Source organism: Salmo salar, chromosome 01, assembly GCF_965601325.2.
Source record: "Salmo salar chromosome 01, fSalSal1, whole genome shotgun sequence".
In the NCBI taxonomy this organism is placed as follows: domain Eukaryota; kingdom Metazoa; phylum Chordata; class Actinopteri; order Salmoniformes; family Salmonidae; genus Salmo; species Salmo salar.
Window position 1 is genome coordinate 29322434 of NC_138291.1, and position 17571 is coordinate 29340004.

At 40.2% G+C, this 17571-nt stretch overlaps 1 protein-coding gene across 8 annotated transcripts in view; it reads left to right on the top strand.

Annotated features, from left to right (window-relative positions):
- Window positions 1–17571, top strand: part of LOC106594751 (60 kDa lysophospholipase) — a 56387-nt gene that overhangs the window by 25183 nt on the left and 13633 nt on the right. For all 8 annotated transcript variants that reach the window (XR_014391855.1, XR_014391856.1, XR_014391858.1 and 5 more), the window contains 5 exons: window positions 32–115; window positions 13022–13148; window positions 14636–14748; window positions 15855–16040; window positions 16123–16236. Coding sequence is in view for 5 of the 8 variants with exons in the window: in XM_014186323.3 (XP_014041798.2) it covers window positions 32–115; window positions 13022–13148; window positions 14636–14748; window positions 15855–16040; window positions 16123–16236 (624 nt within the window). In the remaining 3 variants the exon portion in view is untranslated. The remainder of the gene's footprint in view (window positions 1–31; window positions 116–13021; window positions 13149–14635; window positions 14749–15854; window positions 16041–16122; window positions 16237–17571) is intronic.

Consider the following 17571-nt stretch of genomic DNA (forward strand, 5'->3'; position numbering starts at 1 on the left):
GGGTGAAATGTTGTTTTATGACCTCTTGCAGGTGCCGATCTATGAGATGAGGAACGATGGAAGAGACAACCTGTTGGGGGCACTGCTGATCGCTGGTCAGTTTGTCATTCCTGAGGTGAGTAGAGGAGGGAGGGACACTTCTTCTTTGAGCAGCACTCACACACAGCTGACTACATGTCACCTGCACTTGTTTTTGAATGCAATGTTGTTGAATCATCTTGGCCAAATATTCCTAGTTGCACATTTTTAGATGAGAACTATATCACATTTCTCTTAATTGAATGTGTTCATACTATTGTCCATGCTGTTGACATGTGTCTATCTTTTTTGCCTGCTATGGTAATAAGGTGATATGACTGGCTATGTCCTCCCTGATTGATGAAGGTGTGAGGATGAACTTTGTTGGCAGACAATACACCACACCTTCACACCCTGTCGTAAATTAAGAGGGAGAGAACTCTCCTACTGGCTCTATAGTAGCAAGATTGGAATGTTTAAAAAAATAAAATAAAATAAAAATCTTGATTATCTGAAACATACAACATACTTGCAGTGAAGCTGCTCAACAACTACAGTTGAAGTCGGAAGTTTACATACACCTTTGCCAAACTCAGTTTTTCACAATTCCTGACATTTAATCCAAGTAAAAAATCCCTGTCTTAGGTCAGTTAGGATCACCACTTTATTTTAAGAATGTGAAATGTCAGAATAATAGTACAGTGATTTATTTCAGCTTTTATTTCTTTCATCACATTCTCAGTGGGTCAGAAGTTTACATACGCTCAATTAGTATTTGGTAGTATTGCCTTTAAATTGTTTAACTTGGGTCAAACGCTTCGGGTAGCCTTCCACAAGATTCCCACAATAAATTGGTTTAATTTTGGCCCATTCCTCCTGACAGAGATGGTGTAACTGAGTCAGGTTTGTAGGCCTTTTTGCTCGCACATGCTTTTTCAGTTCTGCCCACATATTTTTCTATGGGATTGAGGTCAGGGCTTTGTGATGGCCACTCCAATACCTTGACTTTGTTGTCCTTAAGCCATTTTGCTACAACTTTGGAAGTATGCTTGGGGTCATTGTCCATTTGGAAGACCCATTTGCGTCCATGCTTTAACTTCCTGACTGATATCTTGAGATGTTGCTTCAATATATCCACATAATTTTCCTTTCTCATGAAGCCATCTATTTTGTGAAGTGCACCAGTCCCTCCTGCAGCAAAGCACCCCCACAACATGATGCTGCCACACCCGTGGTTCATGGTTGGGATGGTGTTCTTCAGCTTGCAAGCTTCCCCCTTTTTCCTCCAAACATAACGATGGTCATTATGGCCAAACAGTTATATTTTTGTTTCATCAGACCAGAGGACATTTCTCCAAAATGTACGATCTTTGTCCCCATGTGCAGTTGCAAACCGTAGTCTGGCTTTTTTATGGCGGTTTTGGAGCAGTGGCTTCTTCCTTGCTGAGCGGCCTTTCAGGTTATGTCTATATAACTCGTTTTACTGTGGATATAGATTCTTTTGTACCTATTTCCTCCAGCATCTTCACAAGGTCCTTTGCTGTTGTTCTGGGATTGATTTCATTCATCTCTAGGAGACAGAACGCGTCTCCTTCCTGAGCGGTATGACAGCTGCGTAGTACCATTGTGTTTATACTTGTGTACTATTGTTTGTACAGATGAACGTGGTACCTTCAGGTGTTTGGAAATTGCTCCCAAGGATGAACCAGACTTGTGGAGGTCTACAAATTTTTTTTTCTGAGGTCTTGGCTGATTTCTTTAGATTTTCCCATGATGTCAAGCAAAGAGGCACTGAGATTGAAGGTAGGCCTTGAAATACATCCACAGGCACACCTCCAATTGACTCAAATGATGTCAATTAGCCTATCAGAAGCTTATAAAACCATGACATCATTTTCTGGAATTTTCCAACCTGTTTAAGGGCACAGTCAACTTAGTATATGTAAACTTCTGACTCACTGGAATTGTGATACAGTGAAATAATCTGTAAACAATTGTTGGAAAAATTACTTGTGTCATGCGCAGAGTAGATGTCCTAACCGACTTGCCAAAACTATAGTTTAACAAGAAATTTGTGGAGTGGTTGAAAAACAAGCTTTAATGACTCCAACCTAAGTGTATGTAAACTTCCGACTTCAACTGTACATCATACCAGTCATCCAACAGACTCCCATTCAGAGCGACACAGAAGCATCCATGGTCAATGCCCTGCTCAAGGGCACGTTGACACATCTCCCACCAGGCTAAAAAACGTGAACCCGAACCCTCCAAGCCCCCCCCCCACCCCGAAGAACCCCCAATGTACCAACAACCAAGAGAATGAACTAAAGAGAAAAAAGAAAAAGACAGAAGAAAACAGCAAACATTAATGCAAAAAAATTATTAAAAAATACATTTAAAACCAAGGACAACTTAAATCATAACAGCAATGCCAACTGTATATGTTTGTGTGCATGTCTGGCACTATTACATGCATGTGTGTGCTCTTGTATGCGTTTATTTGAATGAGAGTGTGTGTGTATATGCATGTGTACAAACACCTGCATAGCATCAGCCTCAGGCAGACCGGCATTAGTTGTAATAACACTGCCCCTTAGTGTCATTCAAACATACTTTTTAGTATGTTTTATTTCGATTTTTTGAAAAACTTATCTTAGAATGATGGTCAATCTCCTGCACAGCAACTCCACTCCCACTTGTCTCCAATTCCACATCCCAACCCTCAGCTTCCCTCAGCCCATCCCATCTATCTCTGCTGGCCACACACTTTGGGTTTCTGTGCAACACATATCTTTCAACTATGCTGTGATGTTTAACGTACAATTTCAATCTATCTAATCGAATTGAATCCACAGATTGCGTGTTGAAGATAAATACTTTTACTAAGAGTATTAGTAATTGACTGATCCGGTCTCTCCAGATCTCCTACCAGTACTATTTCTAGGGTCAATTTTAGATCAATGCTATGCATTTTCAGCCATTCCTGAACCTGAGATCAGAAACAGGCTACCTGAGAGCAATACCAAAATAAATGGTCTACTGATTCTGTATCCTCACAACAAAATCTGCAGAGCTTCGATGATTTTATGCTCCAAATATTCAACATTTTGTTGGTGGCAAGAGTTCTATGTAATCATTTTAGCTGAAAAGCAAGTCTTGAATCTTGCGTTGTTTTATATATCTCATATCAACTCATACACCCATGTGACATGGAATCGGTAGAAGGAAAATTTCTTCCTAACTATTTTGCAATCTGTATGGCACAGTTGTCAACATCCTGGTCCTCAAACGAAGCTGGTATACTTTCCTATTTATGCTATTTTTATTCCTCTTCCAGTTTTGATCCTTTATATTTGGCAGACAGATAAGTTCCCTGCCTCCTCCCGCTGCCACCCGCCTCCTCCATTTTTGGGGTAATGCTGTAATCAATTGGTTATACTCTTGGATTGAGAAGACCTTCCCGTACAATTCTGATAACTCCACGAAGGACATAACTACCATTCCAATTTACAATATCATTTAAGAACAAAATACCCTTTTCAAACATCTTTCCCATAAATCCAGGTATTTTACCAACCAGCACATTTGAGTTCAGCCATCATTTTTGTTGTAATATTTGTTCTATCTTTTCAGGGGATGAAATTGAAATTGTAGCCAGCTCTGCAATGCTTGTTTGAAAAAGAGAGATACTTTGAAAAAAGTATCATTTTCAATTAATCGAAAATGAGACATGGCAATCTGCACAAAGGCAAAAAGGCAATTTTTTATCAATGGATGAGCTTTTCTTAGTAATCTACTTGAGAACCATTTAGTGTTCAAGTAAAACTTTTGAATAAGTGAAGCTTTTAGAGAGGTTTAGTGCTTTTATATTTCATCTTAACCCATCCAATTCATATTCATTATATACATAGGCACATTTTATTTTGTCTGGTTTAGCTTACCAGATAAAGCGAAATATTTTTTGCTCATATGATTTGAAAAAATAAATCATCAGGAGTAGACAGCACCATAAGTAATTGAGTAAACTGAGATATGACACATTTTTCCATAAATATACAGGTATTTACCTCTCCATGGTTGCAGGATATTTTTACAAGTTTTCTATTGAAATTCATTGTGGAGAGCTTATTTTTATCTTTTGTGATATGAATACCAAGTATCTCTACTTCACCATCAGCCCATTTTATAGGTAAACTGAAGGGTAATGTAAAAGTTGTATTTTTAAAGATCCAATACGTAATATTGTACACTTAGAATAATTAGGTTTTAGTCCAGAGAGTACAGAAAAGTTATCTAGATTTTCAATGAGACATTGCAGGGATCTAGCTTGCAGACACTCTTACATCTAGACGTTCCGCTAGCGGAACACCTGCTCCAATATCCAATGATAGGCGTGGCGCGAATTACAAATTCCTCAAAAATACAAACATATGACTATTTTACAGCATTTTAAAGACAAGACTCTCCTTTATCTAACCACACTGTCCAATTTCAAAAAGGCTTTACAGCGAAAGCAAAACATTAGATTATGTCAGCAGAGTACCCAGCCAGAAATAATCAGACACCCATTTTTCAAGCTAGCATATAATGTCACAAAAAACAAAACCACAGCTAAATGCAGCACTAACCTTGGATGATCTTCATCAGATGACACTCCTAGGACATAATGTTATACAATACATGCATGTTTTGTTCAATCAAGTTAATATTTATATCAAAAAACAGCTTTTTACATTAGCATGTGACGTTCAGAACTAGCATACCCCCCGCAAACCTCCGGTGAATTTACTAAATTACTCACAAAAAACATAACAATTATTTTAAGAATTATAGATACAGAACTCCTTTGTGCAATCGAGGTGTCCGATTTTAAAATTGCTTTTCGGTGAAAGCACATTTTGCAATATTCTGAGTAGATAGCCCAGCCATCACGGCTAGCTATTTAGACACCCACCAAGTTTAGCCCAGACCAAACTCCGATTTACTATTAGAAAAGTTTGATTACCTTTGGTGTTCTTCGTCAGAATGCACTCCCATATCTGCTACTTCAATAACAAATGTTGGTTTGGTCCCAAATAATCCATTGTTATATCCAAACAGCGGCGTTTTGTTTGTGTGTTCAAGACACTATCCGAATGGTAAGGGTCACGAGCATGGCGCATTTCGTGACAAAAGATTTCTAAATATTCCATTACCGTACTTCGAAGCATGTCAACCGCTGTTTAAAATTAATTTTTATGCCATTTTTCTCATAAAAAAGCGATAATATTCCGACCGGGAAAGCGTGTATATGTACAAAGAGAGAGAAAATAAAAGCATGGGATCCCCTCGTGCACGCGCCTGAGTCTCACAGTACTGTGACCAGCCACTATCCAAACGCGCTACTTTCTTTCAGCCAGAGCCTGCAAAGCCACGATTCAGCTTTTTGCCGCCTTCTGAGAGCCCATGGGAGCTGTAGGAAGTGTCACGTAACAGCAGAGATCCCCTGTATTGGATAGAGATAATCAAGAAGGGCAAGAAATTGTCAGACAGGGCACTTCCTGCATGGAATCTTCTCAGGTTTTGGCCTGCCAAATGAGTTCTGTTATACTCACAGACACCATTCAAACAGTTTTAGAAACTTTGGAGTGTTTTCTATCCAAAGATAATAATTATATGCATATTCTAGTTTCTGGGCAGGAGTAATAATCAGATTAAATCGGGTACGTTTTTTTATCCGGCCGTGAAAATACTGCCCCCTAGCCATAACAGGTTAACATAAAACTTGAGTCATCGGCATACATGGACACCTTTGTTTTTTAAGCCTTGGATTTCTAATCCTCTGTTATTGAATCTGATTTTAATAGCTAGCATTTTTTATGGCCATAACGAATATATATGGTGACAGCGGACACCCTTGTTTAACTCCTCTTGACAATTCAAAACCCTCTGAGAAGTAGCAGTTATGTACTATTTTACATCTGGGGTTGCTATATATGATTTTGACCCATTTTATAAGAGAATTACCGAAATTGAAAAACATCCAGGCATTTATATATAAAATCCAGTCTTACTTTATCAAATACCTTTTCAAATTTGCTATAAATACCAGGCCTGGCTTCTTACAATTTTCATGATGTTCTATTATTTCTAGTAGTTGTCGTATATTATCTCCAATGTATTGTCCATGTAAAAAACCTGTCTGATCAGGATGAACAATACCTGGTAAAACCCTTTTTAATTCTGAGTGCTATGCATTTCGCTAGTATTTTTGCATCACAACATTGAAGTGTAAGGGGCCTCGATTTTTTAGATAGACTGGGTCTATTATATTTTTCATCTGGGTCTTGTTTTAATAATAGAGAAATCAGACCTGCCTGCTGAGTACCTGACAGACTACCATTTATATAGGAGGAGTAAAAACAATCTAACAATGGAGATTTTAGTATATCAAAAAAGGCTTGATATACCTCTACCACTATGCCATCAAGCCCAGGGTTTTTTCCAGATTGAAAGGATTTAATAGCCTCAAAGTTCTTCCTCTGTAATTTGGCCTTCACACTGATCTTTCTGTACATTTGTTAATTTTCCATTTTTTTTTAATTATTTGGAAAGATTTCCTTACCGTAATCTTCATTCAGTGGGAGAGGATGAGACGGAAAAGAGAACATCTGCCTAAAATAATTAGCTTCCTCTTTTAAAATATAATTCAATATAATAAATGTTTTCGAAGAAGTATGGATCATCCTGATTTGGACCATAGAGATTAATGAGCTAAATCTCTTTTTCGTCCACTTTCATATTCAAAAGGATCCACCTTCCTTGCGAATCATTCCTGATTATTTGTACATTCAGATCGACATTTTTGTTAATTAATATCATCACACCTTTTGAGTTCCTTTGTCCATGACAGAAAATTATTTCACCACCCTTTTCCTTTTTACACAGAACTTCATCTAAGGATGTAGAGTGAGTTTCCTGTAAACAGTATATGTTATATTCCTTTTCTTTTAGCCATGTAAAGACTGATCTTCTTTTTTAAAATCTGCTAAACCATTACAATTATAACTGGCTATACTTATTTCAGCCCTTACCATAACTAGATACTATTCTCAGTCTAATTTGACCATAATTAGTGCTTGTAAAGTTACTGCCATCAGAGGTATTATGACAGTCAAAACTAGAGCTTTCAAATGTCTGATATTTAAGAAGTAGGTTCTAGCAATATTTGTTTTATTCCCTTGCCTGTTTGCCTGTGAGCCAATGCCACAGAGGTTAAAACATTTAGACAAGATATTATGTGTGTGGTAAATCTGAGTAGGTTGATGTGTATGATATTGGATGTGATTTAGTGAGAGTGTGTACGATGTCTGTATAAGAGTAAGACTATAATGTGTGATGTCCGAATAAAAAATAACTCTGCCAATTTGCATGGTTGAGTGTCTGTGTGTAACATGTAGTGCGTATAGCATTAATATTCATGATGATAATTGTAAATATCGTATCACCGTCATAGTTGCATCATAATTACCTTCAACATCATTGAAAAACACATTCCAGCATTTCCATAGCAATTGACGTTTCACATGATCATGAAAGAAACCTTGCATTACTCGAGACGGCTTCACTACAGTACTAATGTATTCCGTACAATATGTTATTATTCCCCAATGCCCCTATTCTGATATCTTCCCCTTGCTTGTTGTAAACATATATAAACTTGTAGGCAAATACATAAAAAAGAGACAAACAATAAACACATGAAATTATAAAACAGTTCTCAACAATCGAGGGAGTGGAGAGAAGAGAGAAGAGAGCGAGATCAGGTGTGTGTGTATGTGTAAGCGAGCATGTAATTGAGTACCTGTGTGTTCATATCCACTTCATAATGTTCAGATATTTTTACAGTTCCCATACTTTATTTTTTTTGTAACCTGAAGTCCCTGTAGAATTTAGTACAGCCGTGGTGTTATGGAGCTGTCTCAGAATAGCTGTCCATCTATAAAGAGTTTGTCCACAATGAGAAAGGCACGCTTACCCTTCTCCCTTTGTTGCCTTTGTACCGGATACAGTCTCTTACGACGTTCGTTTATCTCCCTTGGAAATTGGTCATTGAGACCAAATTTGGTCCCTTTAAGCTCCCTTCCCCTGCTTTTGATCAGCTCCTTCTGTTGGTAGTGTTCAAATTTTGCGATGATTGGTCTGGGACCCATGGTCTTGTCGCTCCGAGCTCCAAGTCTGTGCACTCGTTGGAAAGCCACCTTGTTTACAGTCTATAGGAAGTTTCAAGGCGGATTGCATGAATTCTCTGATCGCGCCCTCTGGATTATTGGATGCGTCCTCAGGATAGATACATAGATTTTCACGCATGCTACGACTTTGTATGTCTACTAGCGACTCCATCACCCTGTTTTCCCCGAGTAGACAATCCATGTTGGAATTGTGGATTTTTACCTTGGCTGTGAGTGCCTTGTTTTCTCCTTGGAGCATGAGAATTTCAAACTACCCCTCAATCCTGTTACCTCCTCACACAACTTTTCCAGTGTTACATGGATTCCAGCCAGAGAACTAGCCTCTACTTCAACGGTAAGTAAATCGTCCGTGTCTGTAGATTAATCTGTTTTTCTTTTTTTTGTCGGGTTAAAGTTATTTTGTGAGGTAGTCGGATCTTTCCATGATGGAGTATGTTGTTCCTCCATAGTGTAAAGCTGTTGGTTCTCGTCGATTTCCCTCAGGATCTCCTTAGTATCCAGGTTGGCTCTTTACTGCAACCAGTTGTTTTACGAAGAGAAGACAATGAGTCTTTCCCACGACGACGACAGGTGTCTGTAGTACAGCCAGCTAGCACTCGCAGAATCCACACGAAAAAATGAAACACAAACTTGCAGTCCCAGCCGTAAAGACTAACCACGTCGTGGAGTCCTTAGCAACTAAACTAGTTCTGATTTAAAATCAATTTAATGAAACTATTTTAATATAAACAACAAACCGAGTGTAGACAGTACAATGTTCTGTTGTGTGATCTGATGATGTATCTGTATATCCGGTATCTAATGACGTATATGCAGCCAGCTGTGTTGTTCCTGTAACAAAGATCGGAATGTCTTTGTTACAGAGACATTTTGCCGCCCAAAAACGTTTTGTTCAAAAAGTGAATATGGGAACAATATTTATAAGATAGGAATGTTAAGAATGGTCCGTGGGAATCTAAAGAATAATCCTGTCATTTTGCTTTTCATTTTGATGTCATTAAAAACTGTATAACAAAAATACTGTAACTTAGGAAGGAAACGCATTCTAGTTGTAAAGTTTCCATCCAATATGATGCTAATACAATATGAAGAACGAGGAAACTGTTAAGATAGCAATGTTGATTTTGGTTTCCTAATGAGATAATGGTTTTTCATGTCCCTGGCACATTAACCTCTTGGCGTTCCCCTAGAATAGGGGGCGCTAAAGCGATTTTTGAAAAGAATTCGTGCCCATTTTAAACGGCCTCCTACTCAATCTCAGAAGCTAGGATATGCATATAATTAATACTTGTGGATAGAAAACACCCTAAAGTTTCTAAAACTGTTTGAATGGTGTCTGAGTATAACAGAACTCATATGGCAGTCAAAACCCCGAGACCGATCGTAACAGGATGTGGAATTCTGAATTGTGGACTCAACTTCACATCTTTGCCTATTAATCACACCGTGAGCTATGGTTCATGGAGCACTTCCTATTGCTTCCACTAGATGTGCCCAGTCTTTACAAAGTGGTTTGAGTCTCCTACTGTTAAAACTGAATGAATGAGACGCTGTTGAAATTGGTCACATGAGGGCCATCACCATTATGACCCCTGTCTACCCTCCCCTTTCGAAACGTTTTGAAACACAATGCAATCGTCCCCCTCGAATCTTATTGGCTCTCTTGTTGAAACAGGCCCTGAAGATTTATGTTATACAACGTTTGACATGTTTGGACGAACCTAAATGGAAAAAAAAGCTTTTTCTTGAAATAGCTGTTCCGTGGCCGACGGAAGTTTTGCAGCAGCCTTCAGACGCGCTAACAAGAACAAGCTCTTGGAACATAAAGGAGTAATTTTTTCGAACGAAAATACATTTGTTGTGGACCTGGGATTCCTGGAAGTGCTTTCTGATGAAGACAACCAAAGGTAAGGGATTATTGACAATAGTATACAAGACTAGATATGATATGCGATTGTTCCAAGATGGCGCAGATCTATATTTACTAGGTAATTTTCTGAGTATCGCATCCCCTTTTATCGCAAAGTGTGATTACCCAGTAAAGTTATTTTTAAATCTGGTATTACAGGTGCTTTCAAGAGATATTCATCTATAAATCTTAGAATGACAATATTACATTTTAAAAATGTTTTCGAATAGTAATTTAGTAAATTGTAGCACTGTTTCACCGGATGCATTTGAGGGAAAATAGTTAGTCAACGTTACGCACCGATGTAAAATGCTGTTTTTATATATAAATATGAACTTTATCTAACAAAATAATGCATGTATTGTGTAACATGATGTCCTAGGTGTGTCATCTGAAGATTGTCAAAGGTTAGTGCTGCATTTAACTGTTTTTTGGTTATTTGTGATGCATGTGGTTGGTCGGAAAATGGCTGTGGCTACTTTTACGATATACTCCTCTAACATAATCTAATGTTTTGCTTTTGCTGTAAAGCCTTTTTGAAATCGGACAACGTGGTTCGATTCAGGAGAGGGGTATCTATAAAATGATATAATTATTATTATATTTTTTTTAATTATAAAATTTTGTTATGCTAATGGCGATATGATTTTTCGCTGGATGTCCGTCCCGCATACGGGACGGAGGCCGCACAGGGGTTAACTAAGCCACTCCCCTAATGAGGTCAGAACAGTGTCAGTGTGATGGAACCGCCTTTCCGACCAGAGTGCATAAATTGACTCGCTAAGAATTAACATGCCAGACCAGCAGATGGACAGCGTGAGCTGAACGTTACGAATGGTTGAAACTCTAAGACTCAACACAAGGTGAGAAGATAACCTCAACTACCAGACCAGCAGACGTGAAGCTGTGGCCACACGTTGAAATGCTTAGAAACCCTCAACATGAGGTGAAGAAGATAGACTTGACCAGAACATTTGACAGTCTGCAGCTGTTCATGTAAAGGGATCTAGAATTTGACTATCTACCGAGAAAGGAAGGAGAAGATCCCATCTCAACAATCATTGGTGCATCTGAAGAAACATCCACTCCATGCTAGAACAACTAAGGACATTATGACCACTGGAGGACAATCAGAGCCTTACACCCATCGAGCCACTTCCATAGAAGGATCGATTGGTTCCAGAGAGACGAAGGACAGAGACATCTACACGTAAATACATTGCATTCCTTACCCAAACGAGCGGTGTTTTGTGAGCAAAGTATTATTATTACTTTTGAGGGTAGTTTCCAAATGTGCAATAAGTTTGACTCTTTCTCTCCCTCTTTATCTACCCCTCCCTCTCCATATGTGTAACAAGCCGTCATATCTTGTCAGTCCACTAGGGACTTTTGTCTCATGTAAGTGTGTATTCTGTGTTATTATTTAGTTAGTTAGTAAATAAATAATTAAAATAGGTTGTGTAGAACTTAATAATAAGAAAAGGCTGGGGTTCTTGTGGATTCAAGAGGTCTGCGACGTTCAGAATGAGACTGATATAAGGTAATGATTAGTAAGTGACTGTTATCGATATAACCTATATTTATATATCTTTAGAGTTTAATTCGGGAGATGGTAACTCGTTAAACAACTTCTTCCGTGGTGCCCCAAATTCCTAATGAGTTAATTGTTACTTGATTAATCATGTAACAATTAAACATGGTTAGTTGATTCGATAAATAAGTCATCACATTAATGATAGTCACGTCATGACGCAGGTTAAAGAAGGATTTTTAAGCCTTGAGACATGGATTGTGTATGTGTGCCATTCAGAGGGTGAATGGGCAAGACAAAATATTTAAGTGCCTTTGAATGAGGTATGGTAGTAGGTGCCAGGCGCACCAGTTTGTGTGAAGAACTGCTACGCTGATAGATTTTTCAAGCTCAACAGTTTCCAATGTGCATCAAGAATGGTCCACCACCTTAAGGACATCCAGCCAACATGACATAACTGTGGGAAGCATTGGCGTCAACATGGGCCAGCATCCCTGTGGAACCTTGTTGTGTACACTTCGTGTATATACTATAACAGTAGTACAGGGGTAGACAACCCTGTTCCTGGAGTGCCGCAGGTCAAATCAAAAACATGAAGTGCCTGCGGCACTCCCAGACCAGGGTTAGAGTGGGAGAGAAGCTGAATGGCAGGACAATGGGCCTCAGGTTCTTGTCAAGCTATCTCTGTGCATTGAAATTGATTTTGATAAAATGCTATTGTATTCGATGTCCATAGCAGCCCATACCATAACCCCACCATTACAATAGGGCACTCTGTTCACAACGTTGACATCAGCAAACCGCTTGCCCACACAACGCCATACACGTGGTCTGTGGTTTTGGAGGCCAGTTGGACATACTGCCAAATTCTCTAAAATGACATTGGAGGCGCCTTATGGTACAGAAATGAACATTCAATTATCTGGCCACAGCTGTGTAGGACATTCTTACAGTCAGCATGCCAATTGCACACTCCCTCAACTTGAGACATCTGTGGCATTGTGTTGTAACAAAACCGCACATTTTAGTGGCCTTGTGTCCCCAGCACAAGGGGCACCTGTGTAATGATCATGCTGTTTAATCAGCTTCTTGATATGCCACACATGTCAAGGGGATGGAATATCTTTTAAAAGGAGAAATACTAACAGGGATATAAACAAATTTGTGCACAAAATTTGAGAGAAATAAGCTTTGTGCATATGTAAAATGTATTTTCTTTCAGCTCATGAAACATGGGACACCTTACATGTTGCGTTTTATATTTTGGTTCAGTGTATATGCTTAATAATGATGTCTTAGGAGGTTTCATTCATTCTCCATCTACGTCTCTAGGTTTGTCTGTATTTCCACCACAAGCTGTACCGGGGGAACCGTGTGACCAAGGTGGATTCTGGGAGTTTCAATGCCTTCAATTCTCCTAACCTGGCTCCTCTGGCCAATGCTGAAGTGGATATTAAAAGTAATCAAGTGGTGTAATATTTGGTCTGTCCTGTTATGTGTTTATATCTATACTACCGTTCAAAAGTTTGGGGTCACTTAGAAATATCCTTGTTTTTGAAAGAAAAGCACATTTTTGTCCATTTAAAATAATATCAAATTGATCAGAAATGCAGTGTAGACATTGTTAATGTTGTAAATGACTATTGTAGCTGGAAACGGCTGATTCTTTTTTTTTTTTTTTTTATGGAATATCTACATAAGCATACAGAGGCCCATTATCAGCAACCATCCTGTGTTCGAGGAGAGGGACGGAAGCTACACTGTTACATTAGCATAGCTGAAAACTGTTGTACCGGTTAAAGAAGCAATAAAATTGGCCTTTAGACTAGTTGAGTATCTTGAGCATCAGCATTTTTGGGTTCAGATTACAGGCAAAAATGGCCATATACAAGTCCTCAACTGGCAGCTTCATTAAATAGTACCCGCAAAACCTTTCTTCTGAAACTCGTCAGTCTATTCTTTTTTAAAACATGTTATTGTCTTTTTTAACCCCTTTTTTCTCCCCAATTTCATGGTATCCAATTGGTAGTAGTTAGTCTTGTCTCGTCGCTGCAACTCCCATACGGACTCGGGAGAGGCGAAAGTCGAGAGCCATGCGTCTTCCGAAACACAACCCAACCAAACCGCACTGCTTCTTGACACAATGCACATCCAACCCAGAAGCCAGCCGCACCAATGTGTCGGAGGAAACACCGTACACCTGGCGACCTGGTCAGCGTGCACTGCGCCCGGCCCGCCACAGGAGTCACTAGTGCGCGATGAGACAAGGATAACCCTGCCGGCCAAACCCTCCCTAACCCGGACGACGCTGGGCCAATTGTGCCCCGCCCCATGGGCCTCCTGGTCGCGGCCAGCTGCGACAGAGCCTGGGCTCAAACCCAGAATCTCTGGTTGCACAGCAAGCACTGCGATACAGTGCCTTAGACCACTGCGCCACCCAGGAGGCACCCTCGTCAGTCTATGCTTGTTCTGAGAAATGAAGGCTATTCCATGTGAGAAATTGCCAAGAAACTGAAGATCTCGTACAACACTGTGTACTACTCCCTTCACAGAACAGCAGAAAGAGGATTGGGAGGCCCCGGTGCACAACTGAGCAAGAGCACAAGTACATTGGAGTGTCTAGTTCGAGAAACAGACACCTCACAAGTCCTCAACTGGCAGCTTCATTAAATAGTACCCGCAAAACGCCAGTCTCAACGTCAACAGTGAAGAGGCAACTCCGGGATACTGGCCTTCTAAAAATCAGCCCTTTCCAGCTACAATAGTCATTTACAACATTAACAATGTCTACACTGTATTTCGAATCAATCGGATGTTATTTTAATGGAGAAAACAAGGACATTTCTAAGTGACCCCAAACTTTTGAATGGTAGTGTATATCAAGTCAAATCTTTGACGTGGCCTAGGATGGATCTTTTCACTAAACTTTTTCCATTTCCCCTGCAGTTAACTGGGACACGGTGTGGCGAGCGAACACAACCGCGCAGTTCAGAGTGAGCACTCTGATGAACCGTAACGTGGGTCTGCTGAGACTCTTCCCAGGCATCACTGCAGTGACCGTAAGAGGCTTCCCAGGGTGGGGGTGAGAAGGGGTGGATAGTGGCTCTGCCCTGTTTCTGTTGGCTATTCAACCACATCATTAAATCACAACTGTCTTTCTACTTCTGATATACAGTAATAGTGAAAGTAATACCCTATTGTAGAAAGACTAAATCACAACTGTCTTCCTACTTCTGATATACAGTAATAGTGAAAGTAATACCTTATTGTAGAAAGACTAAATCACAACTGTCTTCCTACTTCTGATATACAGTAATAGTGAAAGTAATACCCTATTGTAGAAAGACTAAATCAGAACAGCCATTTGGGGTCATATTTATCTAAAACTCTTCATTGTAGCTCTGTTGTGGTGAATCCTCTCATGCAGGTCCTACTGTGTCTTCTGACGAGCCAGCATCGTGTGGGTGTTCCAAGTGGTCTGCATACAGCCGGGAGCAGCTTTGGGGCTGCCAGCGGCGTTTAGTCCAGTGAAAAATGAGACAGGGTTATGGGGCATGTCCAATTACCCGCTAAAGACGAGGGGCTTGGCACAGACACTTAAACAATTAGATACGCCTCCCTCGCTACAGATTGAGGGGAGGATGGCTTTACTGTCTCAATCTGTCTCAATATTTACTGTCTCAATGTTTTTATTTATTTATATGTTATTATCTGCTTCTTTGATTATGCATCAGACTCTCCTCTGCCTTCCATGGTCTCTGCCAGCATGGGGTTTATTTGGGATTCTGTTCACATTTTTAGCTAGCTAGCCACTTGATCCAAAATCCAATGGAAGAGACCTTGCTATGATTCTCTCCCTCCACAAGTTAGGTCTAAGGTCCGCTGCCAAGTGAAATGACTCTGTCAACCATTAACCTTGAAGTTAATGGTTCCCCCTGCCTGGCCATTTGAGCCATCTCCTCTCCAGATGCCAGAGCTGGTATTTTAAAGAGATCTCCTAAAGCCAGTGAATCACCCCTGGGGGGGGGGTAGGTGTGGGCAGGTTGTTAAACCTGACCCTAGCTCCGTACACTCCTTTGTCCACAAGCCAGACTAAGATGGCCACTCATCTTGCTGGCTGTTTTTCTCTCTGTGTGTGTGTGTGTGTGTGTGTGTGTGTGTGTAGGTGAAGTCCTTCCTGCAGGCGCCCATGGAGGGCATCGTCCTGGAGACGTATGGTAGTGGAAACGCCCCTGACAACCGTGCTGACCTGCTTGAGGAGTTCCGGAATGCCACAGAGAGGGGCGTGATCATGGTCAACTGCACCCAGTGCCTGAGGGGTTCTGTCACCACATCGTACGCCACCGGAAAGGTACCCCAGAACACTGTGTTCAGTGGGAGAGTGCACATGATGTGGATGGATGTGTGTTAACATGTTTTCCTGATCCCCTCAGGCCTTGAGTGACGCAGGACTGGTGGCAGGCTGTGACATGACTTCTGAGGCTGCCCTGTGCAAGCTGTCCTACGTGCTGGCCAGGACGGACCTCAACAAAGAGGCCAAAATAAAGGTAGGAGTTCCAATCTAAACACACTCATTACCTCACTACACTTTGTAGGCCCCTGTCATGACGTTGGCCTCTTTTGGTACAGGGAGGACAGTTGACCACCTCCCTTTTGCACCACCACCCCCTACCTTCCCCCCAATCCACCCTGTGTGTAAAGGGTCGTAAAAACTCTAAAATTCCAGGAGAGTCTCTGGCCACATGGCCCATAGAGAGACACAGGAAATTCTTCCAACTCATAGAATTGGAGAGCCAAGCGACATTTTGTGTTCTGGAGAAGGTATGGAAGATTGGTGAAGAATCCAGCTACGAACTGATACGCTTGGTACAATTTTGTGATACTCAGAAGAGACAATATAGCCATATTACCATAAAACTGTTTATATAATAGCATCATAATGGTTGTATAGAATGTATTAATAAGGATAAAGCTTTTGTAAGACATTGAGATGCTATGTACTGATGTAATGTGATAGATTTGGTTACAGAAATACAATTCTAACTCAGTCATAGGCACGCCCCCAGGGACCCATACAGGACCAGGCGTCATTTGACAAGCCTGTTCTATGGGCACTATAAAACACCCCCTGATTTACATTTCTTCAGACCAGGCCTACACTCTATGGCCAGAGGTTTGACCATCCAAGTACTCTACTGAAAGTGAACCATACCACGTGGTTAACTTTTAGACTATTGATACCGACAGAATAAGAACAAGTCTTTGATATGAATTATTAGTCTGCAGCTAAGTAAATTATATCATCGAACGAGAAGACCAACGAAACAACCATTCTATGACGACATTAATGAATGTCGCTCTGAAAGATCCATTCTAACCGAGAGAGAGAGAGAGAGAGAGAGAGAGAGAGAGAACGCGGACAAAACTCCCCAACAGAACAGAACTCTCGAACAAGGATCACGACGACACATGAGCGTAAATATGTATTGATTGCAATTGTTCCCGAATGAGTGAGCCTTCAATTGTTAATATTAATGAACTCTGTGTAACTTCTCAGCTGACCGTTTATGACCCATTGTTCAACAGGCCGACCTGCCTGTTTAGCCCACAAGGGCACATTCCTCTACCAATCCTTTGTGACGATAATTACTGTTTGTATGTTTTTCTGTTAATTACTTAGTGTAGTAAATAAATGATTTTAAGACAATTGATGTATGGATGATTTTAGTAAAGACTGGGTTCGTGCAGATAGAACAATTTACGACGTTTGGAATGAGACTGGACTCGAGGTAAAATACACCATTTAAACCAGAAGATAATCGGCCTATACTATAATAGAATATAATATTATAGTACAGGAAAGTTATATTAGGAAAATTATA